Below are 17,328 nucleotides of genomic sequence, written 5' to 3' on the forward strand. Positions count from 1 at the left end.
AGAAATTTCTAAGAGTAAAAGGGAAGACCTGTTGCCCCAGAGTTAGCCCAACACTGTAAATACTAGCATAGTGGATCTCCAACTGGACGTTAAGTATTTCTTGTGCTGTGTGTGTGTGTGTGTGTGTTTATTCTTTGGAGAGTCTTTGTTGCAATGGAGTATTTGCAGTATTTAATGTGCTTGCCCCCTGACCTTGACCTTTTTCATCTAGATAAGGTTCCACTGAACAGACAGGGGAAGGTGGTCATGGGTAAAGTATTTGATTATAGCCTAATCTGATCCAAACAAACACTTTTAAATGAGAATATTAGCAGAACTATTAAAGTACTAAACTTCACAAGGCAGAGATTGTGGCTTTGGAACTTGGGGCGATGACAACTTAGATTCCCTTCTTGTCATTTACTTACAAGATGTCCTTCTTGTCATTCACTTGGGTTTCTTATATCTAATAATTCATGTAACAGATGACATTTTGGAATAAGATAACTTAAAGTGATCTTGTCAAACCACCACCTAGATGGCATTCTATTTTCTTACATATCTATAATGTGGAACATTTTACAAAGCACATAGTTTATCTTCCCAACAGACCCATGAAGAAAATAGGTCTCGGTTGGGTTGGAAAAATAAAACTTGGAGAAAATATAAGATTTGTAAGGACCCAGGTTATGTACAGATTTTAGGTATAGCCTGAAATCCAGATCAGATATTGTCATCATTTCCAAAAACCTTTCTTCATATCCATTAATGTCTGCTAAGGATGATGGGTCCTGTTACCAAAGGATCTTTGGTTAGTTGAGAAGGTGATGGCTGGGTTAAAGCAAATTTGGAGGAGTAATCATTTTTCAGATAAGAAAATAAAAAAGTGTGGATGAGAGGAAGGAAAATGTACAAAGAAAAATGCTGTCAGGACAGGAAAAAGGACAAACATTGCCAGGGGAAAGGATAAAAAGAAGAGGCTCAAAAACAAAAAAGACACATAGAAAACATATAAGTTAGGCTTCTGTGTGGGGTATGCAATATGCAATCCTTATATTCCTCCTTATTGATCTTTGAGAAAATCTATATTGGTTACAAACACATTAGTTTGAATAGATTCTATCTACATAATGAGATATACTAGGTCAAAGTTGACATGAGATGGAAATAGTGGTTCATACTGAAATACCCTGCAGCTAAATTACAGTAATATTTTGAAATTATTTGTTTATGTTTGCTGCTTAAGCTGGATTATAATCTGCTCAAAAGTGCCTTCTTCATTGTTTCATCTTGCATATTTATTCCCATATGACATGTGACATTATTGTATTTTATTTGAAATTTTGTTACTGTCTGAAACTACATACTATTTGAAACTTTCTTTGTAGCAGTCCTAAAAATGGATGTCTGGAATTAATAACAGCCCATCACCTAAAGAAATATAATATGGTTAGAGCTTGTTTCAAGGTTTAATTGATTATGATATTTATATAACCTACCTTGTCCCAGAAAGGTTATATGATGGATATATTCTTTAAGGGTTTTTCTTTTGTTTTGTTTTGTTTGCTTTGTTGTTGTTGTTGCAAATAATAAAACTCTATAATGGGCAATTTGAGGAAAAATAAATTTACTGAAAAGATATTGGGTAGCTCACAGCATTGGTATATACAACAGAAAACTAGACCACACAAACACAGATTCAAACAGAACAAAAACAATGAAGGGGAGAAAAATTATTCAGCCAGGATACAGGGTGCCAGAGTTAGGATAAATGAACATTACCTGTGTTTTCAGATTTTGAAACTCTCTTGCTGAGATTCAATGTTCCAGGAGAAAAAATCTGATGGGTTAAATTTAAGTCATATGCTAACCTACTTGTTGGCTATACTGAGTTAGAGAGTAAAGACCTGGTCAGAGGAGCCTACAATGCCCCCACAGACTCCTTCGGCTCCTATAGTGGAGGGAATGAATGATTTACAGTCCCATCAGATTGCAATCAATGCAGGAGAGTGAATTCATGAAAGGAAATAATGAGGGCTTTTGGAAAGCACCCATGGATGCGAGGCAGCCAGAACAGTAAATATCCACAGCGTTTGGGCACTTTTGCAATGGTGCTTTCCATCTTCAGAGAACAAAAACAGTGAAAGCAGCCCACAGTGAGACCATGAATAAGAGGCAAAATGAGAAATCAACCCTCCTCTCTCTAAACACACAACAACAACAACAACAACAACAACAACAACAACAAACAACAAATCCACCAAGATTCTGGAGCAAGATTCATTCAGAGAGGTAAACACTACCACTTCAGCAAAAGAGAGGACTTCAGACATGAACCAAAGGAAGACTCCTGGATTAGTTCTTGTTTTCCTTTGTGTTTGAATTGTTTCCCCTGGATGCCTTGAAGCTAAGCATTCTTTCATTTATCAAAGAAATTGTATTTCCCATCAAGTGCCAATATCCTCTCTCAATTTCCAACAGCTGTCTATCTTACAGGGGGTATCTAAGAATATCCATTTCAGAGCATCTAAAACAATGTGGAATCTTGACTCTGACTGGCTAAGGAGAAACCAATACTGGGAAGTTGTAAAGATGGGGCTAGTTCAGGAGCCCATCATGTCTATCTGTCACTGCCAAGTCACCAGGCCCTTGTAATTCAAAATCATTAGTCATGTCTTCTGGAGGCACAGAGGCAAAGCAATAGAAAAACAGCAGGCACTGAAATGTTTCTGAGGAACAGATTCTTTCTTTCCATGCACTGGTCATATTCTAATGACCTTACAGATAAAAAAAAATATATTACACATGCCAGCACTACCAGACCAGATTTGTGCCAACCTATTTTAAGTATGCAGCAAAGCTGCAAATTTTGCTGATTCAGGATTCTATAGTCCGAAAAGGAATTCTGATAATCCTGTTGTGAGAATACCATTCAAAAGATGACCAAGAAAGACATTTGTTACTCTTTTGTAGAAAAGATTGGAAGACTGCTAAAGAAAGTTTTCTAAATCTTGGAGAGATAAGAATATAATATGCCAAAGCATCAAATTGAAGCAAAACTGAATTTGTTATATACACATGTTTTGCAAAGCCAAACCATTGCTGGTTATGCCGTCTTACATGAATTGCCTGCAAACAGCTTTAAAAATGTACAGAGCATTTTACAGATCACTGAAAACCTAAATACCAAAGAGTCTGTTGAGGTGAGATATATTTAGTTCTCCACTGTGCCTTTGCCTGCATTCACCATTTTTTGCCTGCTGCTATACCAAGGACTTTTAATGCATCAGTTTAAGAAATGCTTCTTTGCAGATAAAAAAAAATCTTGATGCAAAACTGCATTGGAGGATGCAAACATTTTATTCCCTAAAAACGTGCATTTATGCCTCAGGGCAACCTCAGGCTCTGTCAAGAATACATTCGAAATGAGGAAGAAGAAGTTTGCAGGACTAGAAAATATGGAACAGTGTCTTATAAAAACTTATCTCTCCTCCCATACACCATTAAATTACATAATTTTGTTTTTAAATGCACAATTCCTATTAGAAAACATACTCATCAGATTAACCTCATTTGAATATGAGAGTAAACTTGTGCCTAAGAAAGACAGCAAAAGCAACTCCCAGAAGGGCGACCTTGGAACATTCCAGAAACATGATAGTTCATACATTGGTTCTGGTCCAGATGTCATTGAGAAGGAGGACAGGGGGAAAAAAGGCCTTTGGCAAGATCCCACTTATTTTGATATCAGATATCTGTGTTCCCTCAATTAGACGTAGTTTCACCACATTAGTCATATTTCAAAAATGGGTAGACAGATGAACTTGTCCCATTCAATCACTAACATTGATTCCCTCTTGCAAAAATAAAACTTTGAGTTGCTTTGGCACCAAATGTGCTATCCATATGCAAAATTAAAGACAAAGAATAAATGCTCCACATTCCATTATGTTTCTCCTCTACATGCTAAGGAATAATGTCTGTCCATGCACAAATATTCTTTCCAGGTTAATGATTGGTGTTCCCAATACTAGTAGATAGAGTGGTAATACTATGTAAGTATTATATAGCTCATTTTCTACTGCATTAAGCCAAAACTTTGTACCAATCCAAAGGATGTAATATTTTTTTGAGAACCCTGTAAAGTTTTCAGACTGGTCTGTGAATGTAATGTTAAAAAGATATAAGGTACCATTACATACATGACCACATTTCCTGATAAAATGCATGAATGACTCTATTCAACAAAAGTAAGGCACTTCAGACTTGCATACTAATTTGGAAAATAAGCATCATAATGTTTAGAGACATATATTTTAATATGTAAACATTAGCATGAAAAATGCTTTTGAAAGACTTCTGAAAATGAGTGGTTTTATATGGAGCTATTTTAATATGTGCTTTTATATCAGAAATGTATATCAGTAGTTGTTACAATGTTCACTGGGAACCTTGAACTATATAGAAAAGACACTTATCTTAGTGGGAGTGTTAAAGGTGATCCTCCATGAAACAAAGGAAAGAGTGGGGTCATGGGAGACAGGCATGTTGACCTCTGAGCTTTTTCCATGCTTGGATCAAGATGTTTATGATAGAAAGCTTTAAGAGTTTCTCAACAGTCAAAAACACCTCTCCCACTACGTTTTGGTCCATGTGCATTGGTATCATACACAGGAACTTAAACCAGTTTAGACATGTATAGCTTGTAGAAAACTGGCCAACCAAGATGTTTGAGGAGGGTCAAGGATGACTAATCTTTCATAAGTGTGTTACCTGGTAATAGTCAGTTTGGGATCAATATCTCTCACATAAACTACTCAGTTTGTTTGTTTTTTACATATTTATTTGGAAGCAGACTTAGAAATTCACATGATTGGTTCTATAATGAAACTCCAGCTCTTTGTTCTATTTGGTACTCTGACCATCACCTTGCATGATACATTCACTCAAGGTAAATTTAACATCAGGCCAGAGGTAGGGAATGGTAACCTATCTGGAAATCAGAAAACTTCCTAACCAATGGCCTGGCACAGAAACTTTAAGAACTGTTCCTGGATTTGTGCACCCTGTAATATAAGGATTAAAATTTCTCTAAAATATTTTTGCCAACCCATGTATTTTAAATATTTTTGTCAATGAGAACTCATTTTCAATATCAGCCATGGTATTTAACAGGATATTCATGTTGACATTTTTTTCCTGGCAATTGCCAAGCTACTTACTAACATGTTTTATTAGTCTACATATGGGTAACAGAAGAACAAGTAGAAACTAATTCTAGAGTAGGAGTTATTTAATTAGAAGGATAGCTACACACACCTGAGTGTGAATTCCTGAATAGAGCAGCCATCTGCACATGGGTTAGAGCTTACCCAATTAACAAACCCAAGACAGGATAACATAGAAGGCTATGTTGAAATATTTCAGAGTAAATTTTACTCCTTTCACCAATAGCCACTCTGACTGCATACATAATGGAAGACCAGATACATTTTGAACTCTTGGTTCCATAGATTGCCTAGTATCTAGGCATCATAGTAATTCATTGTCCTTACTGATTTTTTTCCTCATAAATAGTATTGCGTGTCAACTCTGCACAAGGCAATGTTTAAGAATGAAGCTGGACCCAAATGTGGATACAATCTCCAGCCTCCAAATTGTTGAAGTTATGGACATACAACTTTCATTATATTTATGTACTACTAGAAGCCCAGTGCACGAGATTTGTGCCCTCAGGGGCGGGGGGCAGGTGTTCCCTCAGCCAAGCCTGCATCCTCTCTCAGTCTGGGAGCCCTCAGGGGATGTCCGACTGATAGCTTAGGCTCTCACCCCACTGCCTTGGAGTGCAGGAGAGATTCCTGCCACTGCTGCTGTGCTCGCCAGCTGTGAGCCCAGCTTCTGGGCTTCTGGCTGAGCAGTGCTCCCCCTGTGGGAGCTCACTGACCACCAGGGGACAGCTCCTGCATTGAGTGTCTGCTCCCTGGTGGTCAGTGTGCATCATAGCGGCTGGTCATTCTGCCATTGGGCCGATTTGCATATTACCCTTTTATTATATAGGATTCCTATGTCCTAACCAATGATAGCAAATCCTATGAAAGTGTGCATCATTATTTCATTCATCTTTGAGTGAGCAAAGGATAATGTCTTATACACACAAATGTGCACAGATTATTTTAGAGTACTATGCCCATAGTACATAATCAGTAGATATTTGTTATGGAGGTTGAACCATGATGGTAACTCAGTGCCTTGCTACCTAGAGCAGTGTCACTAAGAAAATGGTAAATGGACATCCTAGTTTGTTTAGAGTTAAAATCAGAGGCTAAGTTCAAGTACTACTGCTAAACAGCTGTGTGTCCTGGACAACACTCTTACTCTCATTGAGAGTAAAGAGAAGTGAGAATGCTCTGCCACTTAGTGATTGTAAAGTTTAAGTAAAAACACATGTAACATTCATAATGCCATGGTTCATACATTGAATTCATTGAAAACTATGAGCAGAGTGAATTAATTAGCTAACAAATGATAACTTGCCTTATAATTTTCTCTCCTTGGCAACACAATATAATAAACATCATGGTAGTAATGCTGGATTGGATTACAGAATTGGCTCACGAGTGTAAACTGATTACATTATGTCAGTCTTGCATAAGGGCATCATTTTGCCTCACAGAATATCAAAGTAACTGAAGTTATTACTTATTTTTGATGGGTTTTCATATATTTTATTTAGATTCATTTTATAAATCATAATCCTCAATAGCATTATCTTGTGTATTCGTCATTAATAAACATTTGAGATAATGAGTCACCATCTTTAATATATTAATGGAATTTTTGCTTTCAATTCATGTAAGTTGAATTAAATTCTACCAAATTAATATGGAATCCCTGACCTTGTATTGAAAATGCTGCAAAAAATATGCTCCTTCAAATAGTTTGGGGATCTATTCTGTTCTACACAGTGTGTTAGAAGACTGTGATCTCATTTAATCCTCATGTCAACCTTTTAAGGGAGATATTACTGTATCCATTTTGTAGATGACAAACTGAATATTATAGATATCTGTATTTTTATTTCACACATATTAGAACTCAATGTAATCGAACTTCTATTGTTACCTATCTACTGAAAGTTCACCAACAAATTTCATGAGTATGGTCTGTCTTGAACATATTTTTCTGGTGCTTATGAAATGCCTGACACATAATGGATGGTCAACACATTTTTTTATATGTATAAATGAATCATGCACTTAACTATGGAAATAAAATGAGTGGTAGGTCTCTATGACCCCACCATCAGCTTTTAAGGACATGGTGTTAAATTCTCCCTCTCCAATGTATTTTCCTCTTACTTTTCCATTACTCTGACCAATGTGTGATAAACTCATGACCTTTGGAGTCAGAACCCAGATCTTGGATTAGAATACCATCTTAACAAGTTTATTCACTCATCCAACAAAATGAAAGACATGATGTTAGATATTGGTTATTGCTCAATATCAATAGCCTGTAAACTAAATATTGGGCAACTACCAGATTTTAAGGGGCTTATATAGAATAATTTCTCAAATTTGTCTGTATAATAGAATCCAGGGGGCTTGTTAAAATGTATAGATTCACAGAAACGACTCCTTTTCCAGACATATTCCCTGTGCTTATGGAGCTCCTATTTTGATGAGAAGGGGAGAAAATAAAGCAATGGGGTAAGCACTCTGAAAGAAAGATGCTCTATGAGATGCAGCTATGTACTCACATGCTCTATGAATACAGCAAGCCATCCATTAGATAGCTGGAGAAAGTCTGACTGCAGAGATGAAATTTAAACTGACGGATGAAAAAATAGCACCCTGTGAAGAACTGTGTGGAAAATGTTGAAGGTAGAGGAAATGTCAGGTTCAAAATGTCCTAGTTAAGAGAGACACATGTGTTCAAGGGATCTGAGGGCCGATGCATCTAGAGCATCCTTGAGCAAGGCGAGAGATAATATGATGTGAAGATAAAAAAGAAGGGAGGGTCCAGATCACTTCAGTGAAAAGTAGGAGACTTTTTGCATTTGGGGCATTTTATTTACTTATTGAGTCATCCATTTGGGGCATAGATTTTGTGCCAATGTTTCAGTATGAAATAGCCCACATTCTAGCATCCATTAAGATGTTATATTTGTACTAGGGAAATGATTAGTTTAATATTTCTTAGTTCATACTCTTTTTGTTGTGGTTTTATGCAGCATTTGTTATATAATACTCAATTTTTGACTCTGATGAAAAAGATATACCAAAAATAACATTTAAATAGTGTAGGAAGGAGATCTTAATAGTCCATATATTATTTGAAATATATTATATGATATTATGTTATTAAGTTGGGGTTATTATTTCATGAAAACATTCAAGGTAGAAAATTATTGAATGCCAAGATCAATAAGTTATTAGGAAAGCAATAATGAAATAAAATGAGAGCTAGTCCTGAAAAATAAAGATTCTCAAATCATAGAGATGAAATTTTAAAAACACATGGTCAAGTATCTACCAAAAAATATATTCTCTTCACATTAAAATGTTTTGACAAAGATATCAGTGATTATATTTGATCAGAAATGGAGACAATCTTGTCCTAAATGGTCATAATTTTTTAGTAATAGGAAAGATTCCAGCTGTGTGGATATGCCTATGTAATCTGTGTAAGAGAACAATTTCATGGTCACAGAGGCAGAGGAAAGTAAGATATTACACTAATGTGAAACTTTATCCAGAAATCACATTTTGAGTTAAGAAAAACTACTCGTAACAAATATATTTTAAAATATAATGTAAAATATCTATCTCGGAAGGCTAAATTTTAAAGGTAAATTTTAACCGAGGGTATCAAGCACTGCTTTTAGCATTTACAAATGTAATATAATACAATTCATTTGAGACTGGCACATCAATGTAATTTGTCAGTAATTTGTAGATATTGACAGCCTAACTTTCAGACAACTTCATGGGGAAAAATCGCCATTACAAAGACCTTTGTTTTCACATTTATAACATTCTATTGAATATGAGAACTACCTGCAAATAATAAGAAAATAATTAAAGTCCCTTTCTTATTTAGTTCAAAATCACACACAAATAAACATGGGACTCCATATATTAAATACTTTTTTTAGAGTCAGTTTTTCACTGGACCTTCAATACTGAAGAATTACTTAATTCACCTCAAGGAATGAAAAAGGAATCAATCAACAAGGATTTTCATAGTACTTATGGAGTGCTCAGCACTGGGCTGCTTGTTATGGAAAAAGGAGGATGAGTCAGGGTGAATCACTGCCTTCAAGGAGATTACAGTTTAACCGGGGAATTGCATTAGCTTAATAGAAATAATTTTGAAATAATGCAATAAGGAGTGGCGATGATTGAAAAGGTTTTATAAAGCAGCTAAGTAAGGTTGGGTCTTGACACACAAATAGGATTTTGAAAGGCTAGAATATAAGGAAAGGAAGATGAACATTTCTTGAGCCCTACTTGGTACTAAACATCTTGCTGAATGTTTAGTAAATATATATATTTACTGTTAACTCTCATAGCAGCCCTGTGACATAGATAATTCTTTTTTGAGGTTGAAGAAACTGAAGCTTATAGAAGTGAGCGAAGATGGTGGCTGGCTGGCAGGCCTTGCGCGCCCCTCCCTGTGAACCCGCGCCCGCCCCGCCTTCCAGGTTCTCATAGGGCTGGGGCGGCGGTTGGCGACAGTGGCGGTTGGCAACAGGGACCAGGACGGTGACATGGCAGCGGGACTACTTGTGCTTCTGGGGTTCACCCTGCTGGGCATCGAGAGCGGCTCCGGAGCAGGGAGCAATATCTCAACTTCCATACGTGATGAGGGCTCCAGAACACGCCTCACCTGCACCTTGAATTCCAGTGACACCCACGTCCTGGGGCACCGCTGGATGAAAGGGGACCGGGTGCTGCAGGAGGACGCGACGCCCGACCTGACCACGGAGTACGAGGTAGACCCAGAAGAGCGCTCGGGACAGTACTCCTGCACCTTCCTCTCGGAACCCGCAGGCAGAACCGCCCGCGTGAACGTGAAAGGGCCCCCCAAGGTTGAGGCTGTGGCCAGCTCAGTGCTTGGCATCGAGGGAGAGAGAGCGGTGCTGGTCTGCAAGTCTGAGTCCTTCCCCCCGGTCACCGAGTGGGCCTGGTACAAGATCACCGCGGCCGGGAACCAGGTTCTCAACAACAAGTCCGAGAACACGTTCGTGGTGTCCTCGGAGACCAAGACGGAGTTGCACAGGCAGGAGCTCGACCTGAAGGCAGACGCTGGCGAGTATGCCTGCTATGGCACCAACACCGAGGGCGTGGGCCATGCTGTCATCACGCTGCGCCTGCGCAGCCGCCTCGCTGCCCTGTGGCCCTTCCTGGGTGTCCTGACCGAGGTAGTCGTGGTGGTCATCATCATCTTCGCCTTTGAGAAGTGTCGGAAGCCAGAGGTGGTCCTGGGTGAGGAAGACACGGGCTCTGCTCCTCCAAAGAGCAGTGGGCCCCACACCATTGACAAGGACAAGAGGATTGCCAACTGAGCGAGAGAGAGGTCACCGGTCACAACGCCTGGCATCCTGCCGGCCCCAAGCAAGTCCTGTCCCATCACCACAGGTCTGTGTGACCTGGTACAGCCTGACTTCAGGGCCACCCCTCAGAGTGACCCCCTCACGGCTCCTGCCATCCCCACCTGGGAGCTGGGGGAGGGTCTGGGTGCCCATCATGGAGTGGGAGTCCCATTTCCACCTGTGCCCCTGGTGACTAAAGAAATCCCCTCCCCAGTTGGGCCTGGGGCTTCTTCCACCATAGCATCCTGACTCACATGGGAACCCCCAACCCCACCTGCCTCCTCACCAATAAAGGCACTGCTGACCCACTTTAAAAAAAAAAAGTGAGCAAATTTGCCCGCACTCCACAGCTTATGCATGGTCACGCCTGTTTAAATGCAGGCCACTCTTGCCCCCAAGTCTCTGATGCTTTCCAATCACGTTCCACAGACAAGAAACGTGATGGAGAAGAAAGAGGCAAGGAAGGGCATTTGTGAGAGAGAGAAGAGAAAAAATCAGATGTGACATTTTCCCCATAAATACTTCTGATTTCTTGGGCTAGTTTACCTTATTAGTGGAATAATTTTCATAAACCAGTGTCTTTTAATTCAGAAAACAGCATTGCTCTGAATCTAGTTGCGCAAGTCATCCTTGAGTTCTTTTATATCTTCATTTTGTTACCCAATTCATTAGCAGATTCTACGTCTATCTCTAATGTAGCTATATCTGTGCTTGTGTCTGTATATCTAACCATATTTATTTCTAAGTTGTAATCTATCTGTATTTGTATCTAAACACACACACACACACACACGCACACACACACACGTATCTTCAAATCTACATCTACTCCTATATCAATTTCTATGTGCATATCTTGATCTCTAAACCTATAAGTAGTTATATTTCTATATATGTGTATGTAAATCTCTATCTCAACTTAAATCTAAACCTACATAGGTCTCTCTCTAAATCTATTTCTACATCTACTATATTTATATCTGTACCTACACTTGCACCTGTACTGTACATATACCCTAACCTATGTCTCCACTGGATCTAAGCTAGTCTAGGTCATCATCCTCATCTCATACTTGGATTACTGTGCTAGTCTCTAAACTTCCCTTCTGCCTGCTATTTTTGAATCTTTATAATATTTTGAATATATAAATTACCTTGTGCCAATTTCAAAAGTTTACAATGCCTTCCCTCACACTAATAATGCATCCAAATTCCTGCCCATGGCCAATTGACTCTACTTTTCCTGTCTCATCTCCTTAAAGTTTCTGCCTCGGTCTTCAAGCTCCAGCTACACTGGCCTTCATGCTTTTCTCAAATACATCAATCATTTATGCCTCAGGGTCTTGTACTGCTATTTCCTCTGCCTAGCATGGTATGCTTTCAGAAGTTAACATTTTAGTTTTTTTCTTGTCATCCAGGACTCAGTTCAAATGTTGCCTCCTGAGGAAAGGTATCCTTGATCATTCAACCTCATGGCAGGGACTCTGTGGTCGATTAGAGGTGGCCACGTATGCTCTGGCACTCCTGCCATTGAGAGGTGGAGTCCATGCCGCAATTCTCCGAGTTTGGGTGGGTTCTGTGTTGCTCACATCAAGAGGATAGGGCAGGGGTGATGTTCTAAACTCTGGCCTTTAGAGACCTGCAATGTTAACTCACACTTAGAAGCAAGTTGCCATGTAATTAGTGTAACGCCCTCTGATAACCATCCTGTAAGAAGCCCCAGCCACAAGGACAGACTGTGGAGAATGAAATAATCTGTAGAAAGAAAAAGGAGAAAGGAGAGGGAAGAAGGGAGCTAGGGGGAATAGAGAGAGAGAGAGAGGCTCTGAGGGGCTAGACATATTTTTGGAAGTGAATCTTCCTGTCCCAGTTGCTACTGTGTGGGTCACAGAAAAACCACCCAGCTGAATCCTTCTAGAATTTTCAACTAACAAAAATAATAAAACACAATGTTGTTTAAGTTACTAAGCTTTGAGTAGTGTGCTACATAGCACCGATTAACCAGACACATGACAAGTATGATTTGTCACATTATCCTTTCAATTTCCCTACTAGTTAACACTGGAAGTGTCCATCCTCCCTTCTTTATGCCCTTCTCCCTTCCCTTCTTTTTACTGATTTTCTTCCTACCTCTTTTTTCCTTCTTTTTCTTTGTTACCAGGTTACTATCTAAACTCTTTAGATTACAAACCCCACATTAATAAAAACTTTGTGTATCTCTTTCCTCACTGAGCTTTGGTATATAGAAGTATGCCTCACAGATGTTTGAAATCAGCAAATATTTATTGAATAAATGAAATAAGCCTGAGCATTTAATTATGCTACCTACATGGGGTTGGTAGTTACTCTATCAAAATTACAACATAATTCCTTTACATAAATACACAAATAAAAATCCCAACCTAAATACTTCCAAATATAAATGTGGAAGACATACATGATATATGGTATCCCATAGTTTCAGCAAAACAGGATGCTTGAATTAGCTGGCAAATTACTGCTCTTTGGTATTAGACTTCAGTGGGATTACTAAATGGTTAGCTCGGTGCCATAATGAGCTTCAAAGGAGCAAATAGCATCCACGGACTTTAAAGTAGCTTAAAATACATTCTTGAGCTCCTCAGTACTAGGTCTTATAGCTGGCAGAGCTCCATCCCCCTTTTCATCAGCCTCATGATGACCTGGACCAGGCCATGTGGATCCTGGCTGCCCAGCTGCCTCTGATCTGAGGAGCTGACACAGAAATAACTCCCATTGCTCACAGATGACTCCCCACAAGAGCAGAGTTAGCACTGCTCTACAAATACCAGCTTGGGGCCACTTGAGAACTCCTGCTGCGGAGAAGATGAGGTTTTCAAGATGTAAGAGGAGCCCCTTTCACATCGTCACCCTTTGTGTTTAGTACAAAGACAGAAAAGGCAGAGCAGTAGAGAGAGGTTCCCATCACCCACAATGTCACTACACTGAGCTAGCCACTTCAGAGACACTTCCTAAGACACCCGCCCAACCCTTACCCTATGTTCTGCCTTTAAGAAATCCTCTCCTGCCTCTAAGGTCACAGAGGTGATTTGCTGCCCTGGTCAAACTCTAGTGACCCCGGCCTTCTCCAAGCTTCTTCAGTGTGCTGTGTAAGTTCCAGGCTCTTGCACAGGCTATTTACTCTAACTGGAACTTTTTAACACTTACCTTCCTCCCCTCTCTCCAAATCAAGGTCTCTGCTCTCATGTCTCTTCCTCTGGGAAGACTTTACTATTCCCCTAAGCAAGATTGTGTATCTCTGCTATACATTTTTATTACATCATTTATAACAAGGGACACCCCTGCACTTAAACAGCCAGTCCAGTGATGCCTGTGTTCTCTGTGATCCATCAATCAATCCTTTGTGGAAAGTGTTCTCTAGTGTTATTTTGTCAGTAAGTCAATAAAGGCAGAAATCAGGTTTGTTGTGTTCTTTTTTGAATTTAGCATAATACCAGGCAAAGAGCAGACACTCAGTAATTAGTAGTTGAATGAATGATTGCTGAATGGATGGATTGCTGGGATGCTAGATGAGTGGACATTTGGTTCTGTCCAGAACATTTATGGAGACATTGGGTCCATGCCAAAAGGTTCTTGAAATTTGGTCCTTGTGCAAAATGCCCATGGAGACATTTGGTCCATGCTGACCCATCTATCTAACCCCATGTGCCATTACTAGATAAGGTACTGAGACAAGAAGAGTTAAAATTGACAATACAGCCACAACACAATTATTAGACCAAGAAGACATGATAGTACAGTATTTTTTAAAAAGGTGTTGATCCTATAAAGCAAAAGGATAAATGTTGCAGGCTATTTGAACCCAGGGCGGTTTTATAAGTATAGATATTATGGGCAGGACCAAGTAGCAAGGACCAGTTGGTATGGCCCAAATATGCTCATGAGCACTTTGAACGGAGCCACATTTCAAGGACCTTATGGAATGAACTGCGTGTCTCCATGAACGTTTTGGACAGGGCCACATGTCCTGCATGGAAGATGTTATCTTTGATTGATTTTTTCCCCCTTAGATTTGGAACAATGTCTGTCCCTAGTGAAGGTGAGATTCTGCATGCCTAAATTATTTTTTATCCTGATAGATCACTAATATGTTCCATTGCAGCCTTAGTTGCACCATAGGTGTAGAACAATCCTGACTTGAGGCAGAAAACATATGAATTTCCCTTCTCTTCCTCATGAATTTTTTTAAATTTCTTTATTGATTACATATGTGTCCTTATCCCCACATTACCCCCCATCTCCCGACTCATGCCCTCACCCATCTGTTGTCTGTGTCCATTGGTTAGGCCTATATGCTTGCATGTAAGTCCTTTGGTTGTTCTCTCCCCCTTATCCTCACCCTCCCCTACCTTCCCTCTGAGGTTTGATGGTCTGATCAATGCTTCTCTGTCTCTGGATCTGTTTTTGTTCATCAGTTTATGTTGTTCATTATATTCCATAAATGAGTGAAATCATGTGATATTTATATTTCTCTAACTGGCTTATTTCACTTAGCATAATGCTCTTTAGTTTCATCCATGCTGTTGCAAATGGTAAGAACTCCTTTTTTACCGCTGCGTAGTATTCCATTGTGTAGATGTACCACAATTTTCTAATCCATTCATCTACTGATGGGCACTTAGGCTGTTTCCAAATTTAGCGATGGTAAATTGTGCTGCTATGAACATAGGGATGCATATATCCTTTCTAGTTGGTGTTTCTAGTTTCTTGGGATACATTCCTAGAAGTGGGATCACTGGGTCAAATGGGAGTTCCATTTTTAGTTTTCTGAGGAAACTCCATACTGTTCTCCACAGTGGCTGCACCAGTCTGCAGTGCCACCAGCAGTGCACGAGGGTTCTTTTTTTGAATTTCTCACAAAGTTGTCCTTCCTAGCCAGGACTCTAAAGCCTTTGGTGCTAAATGCTGGAATCCTAAGTACTGGGATGTTCCATTGTGATAAAAGGAACCCAACACACTTAATTCAAGCCTGAACCTCTCTTGCATGTTCTGATTGATACTTGTTTCAGTATCTGATTCAGCCCTTGGCACACTGTAGGCACTTATTAATTCATAGTATTATCATTCTGATGCTTGATTACAAGTCAATTGTCAAATCACATGGGCAGTTCCTTTTCCCTGTGTTTTGTGTCCACTCTTTACATTTCTATTTCACTTCAAACTGGTCCAAAATCTTCACCCTGACCCTAATTCATGAACTCAGGTTTTCCTGTCCCTGACTTAAAAAAATAAGATTCCTATTTGTTTCTTTATTAGCAACTACAGATTATTTCTGCTGAGGCAGGATATAAAAGGCAAAGAGAACACCCAGTTATCTGTTGTAACCCCCAGTTACTTTTTGAATCTCTCAAATTATCATTTTGAATGAGAATAGAGATAATTGTTATTCTTAGATACTGTTGCTATGTTCCCCAGATTGGAACACTATTATGAGAGACATTTTTTCTGAGCATCTCTATCCTCTAATAGTTAACAGCTTAAATTCTAGAGAAAGACCAATAAGTTTTGGAGAATAGATTTTCTAGTTATTAGTACTAAAAACTTGAAAAACATATTGAATCTCTAAGTCTTTTTTTCCTCTTTTGTAAAATGGACATCAATAATAGTACCTCCCTCCTAGGGGTGTAGTCAGGACAAAGTAAAATGACATGATAGCAAAAGACTACTGGAAGTCTGTTCTCCCAGGTCAGTCTGTCTACCTGTGATTACAGTTTCTTGCTTGGTCCTAACATCTGTCCCAAGGGTTTTCTAGGTGGGTTTGGTTCAAGTACTATCCCTGTGTATTAACTGAAGGCACACTCATATTATTGGTCTTCTGGCTTATTTGGGAACTGGATTTTGCATAAATGCCAATATTTTAAGTACTTTCTGAATCCATTTGCTTGGATAGTCTGTTCACAGTAACAAATATTCTCTTTGTGATTCTGTTGTTTCCTGGGCAACCTCTCAAATGAACTGGACTGTTTATTTTTCATAAAAACCCCCACTATAAATGAAATTATTATTTTAAAAAAGTTTTCCTAATGAGACTTCTGCTTCTTGGAGATAGAGTAGACATACTTACTTCATCATCCTACTTAGTACAACTAAGAATACTGGATATAATAAACTGGACATAATATATAAAACAAATAAAGAAGACTAAAATATAGAGAAAAGATGACAGGCTCACAAGAAAGTTTAGGATATTGGGAATAACATGGGGTTTAGTTACCTGGGTGTTCTCTTTGCCTTTTATATCCTGACTCTCAGCAGATGAAGTCAGCAATCTGGAAACACCAGCCGGCACAGACAAAAATAGCCCCAACAAAAGCCTGTTCTCTCTAGCCAAAGGACTAGGGAAAGGGGCAGCCTAGCAAGACAGGAAACTGTTGGACAGCAACTGCTCTAAGAACACAGAAAGTTAAAGAACACAGACATGTCTCTAGTCCTACCCTACCTATGCCAGCAAAAGCTGACAGTACCTACTCGAGAATGTAACAAGAAACTCTAATACTCTTGCTGGGCTGGAGTTGGAGAAGGTAGGCAGGAGGCAGACTTTTAATTCCTGCTGGCCAGTAAAAAGGTCCCCGCCCATGGTGTCAGTGCAGACTACATGGCAGCGTAGACTTCCACTGAACTCCAGAGTAATGTTCCCACTCCCCACTGATGTGGGGAGCCCTAATAGAGAAGGGGATCTTTAATCATCACCCAGTGGTAACAAGGTCAACCCC

The 17,328-nt window shown here is 39.3% G+C and overlaps 1 protein-coding gene across 1 annotated transcript; it reads left to right on the forward strand.

Moving 5' to 3' along the window:
* The first annotated feature begins 9,751 nt into the window (after positions 1-9,751).
* Positions 9,752-10,549, forward strand: LOC132227567 (basigin-like). Its single transcript, XM_059682821.1, has one exon. The coding sequence runs from the start codon at positions 9,752-9,754 to the stop codon at positions 10,547-10,549; it is 798 nt and encodes a 265-aa protein (XP_059538804.1).
* The last annotated feature ends 6,779 nt before the right edge of the window (positions 10,550-17,328 follow it).

The sequence above is a fragment of the Myotis daubentonii genome, chromosome 1 (assembly GCF_963259705.1).
Source record: "Myotis daubentonii chromosome 1, mMyoDau2.1, whole genome shotgun sequence".
Lineage (NCBI taxonomy): Eukaryota > Metazoa > Chordata > Mammalia > Chiroptera > Vespertilionidae > Myotis > Myotis daubentonii.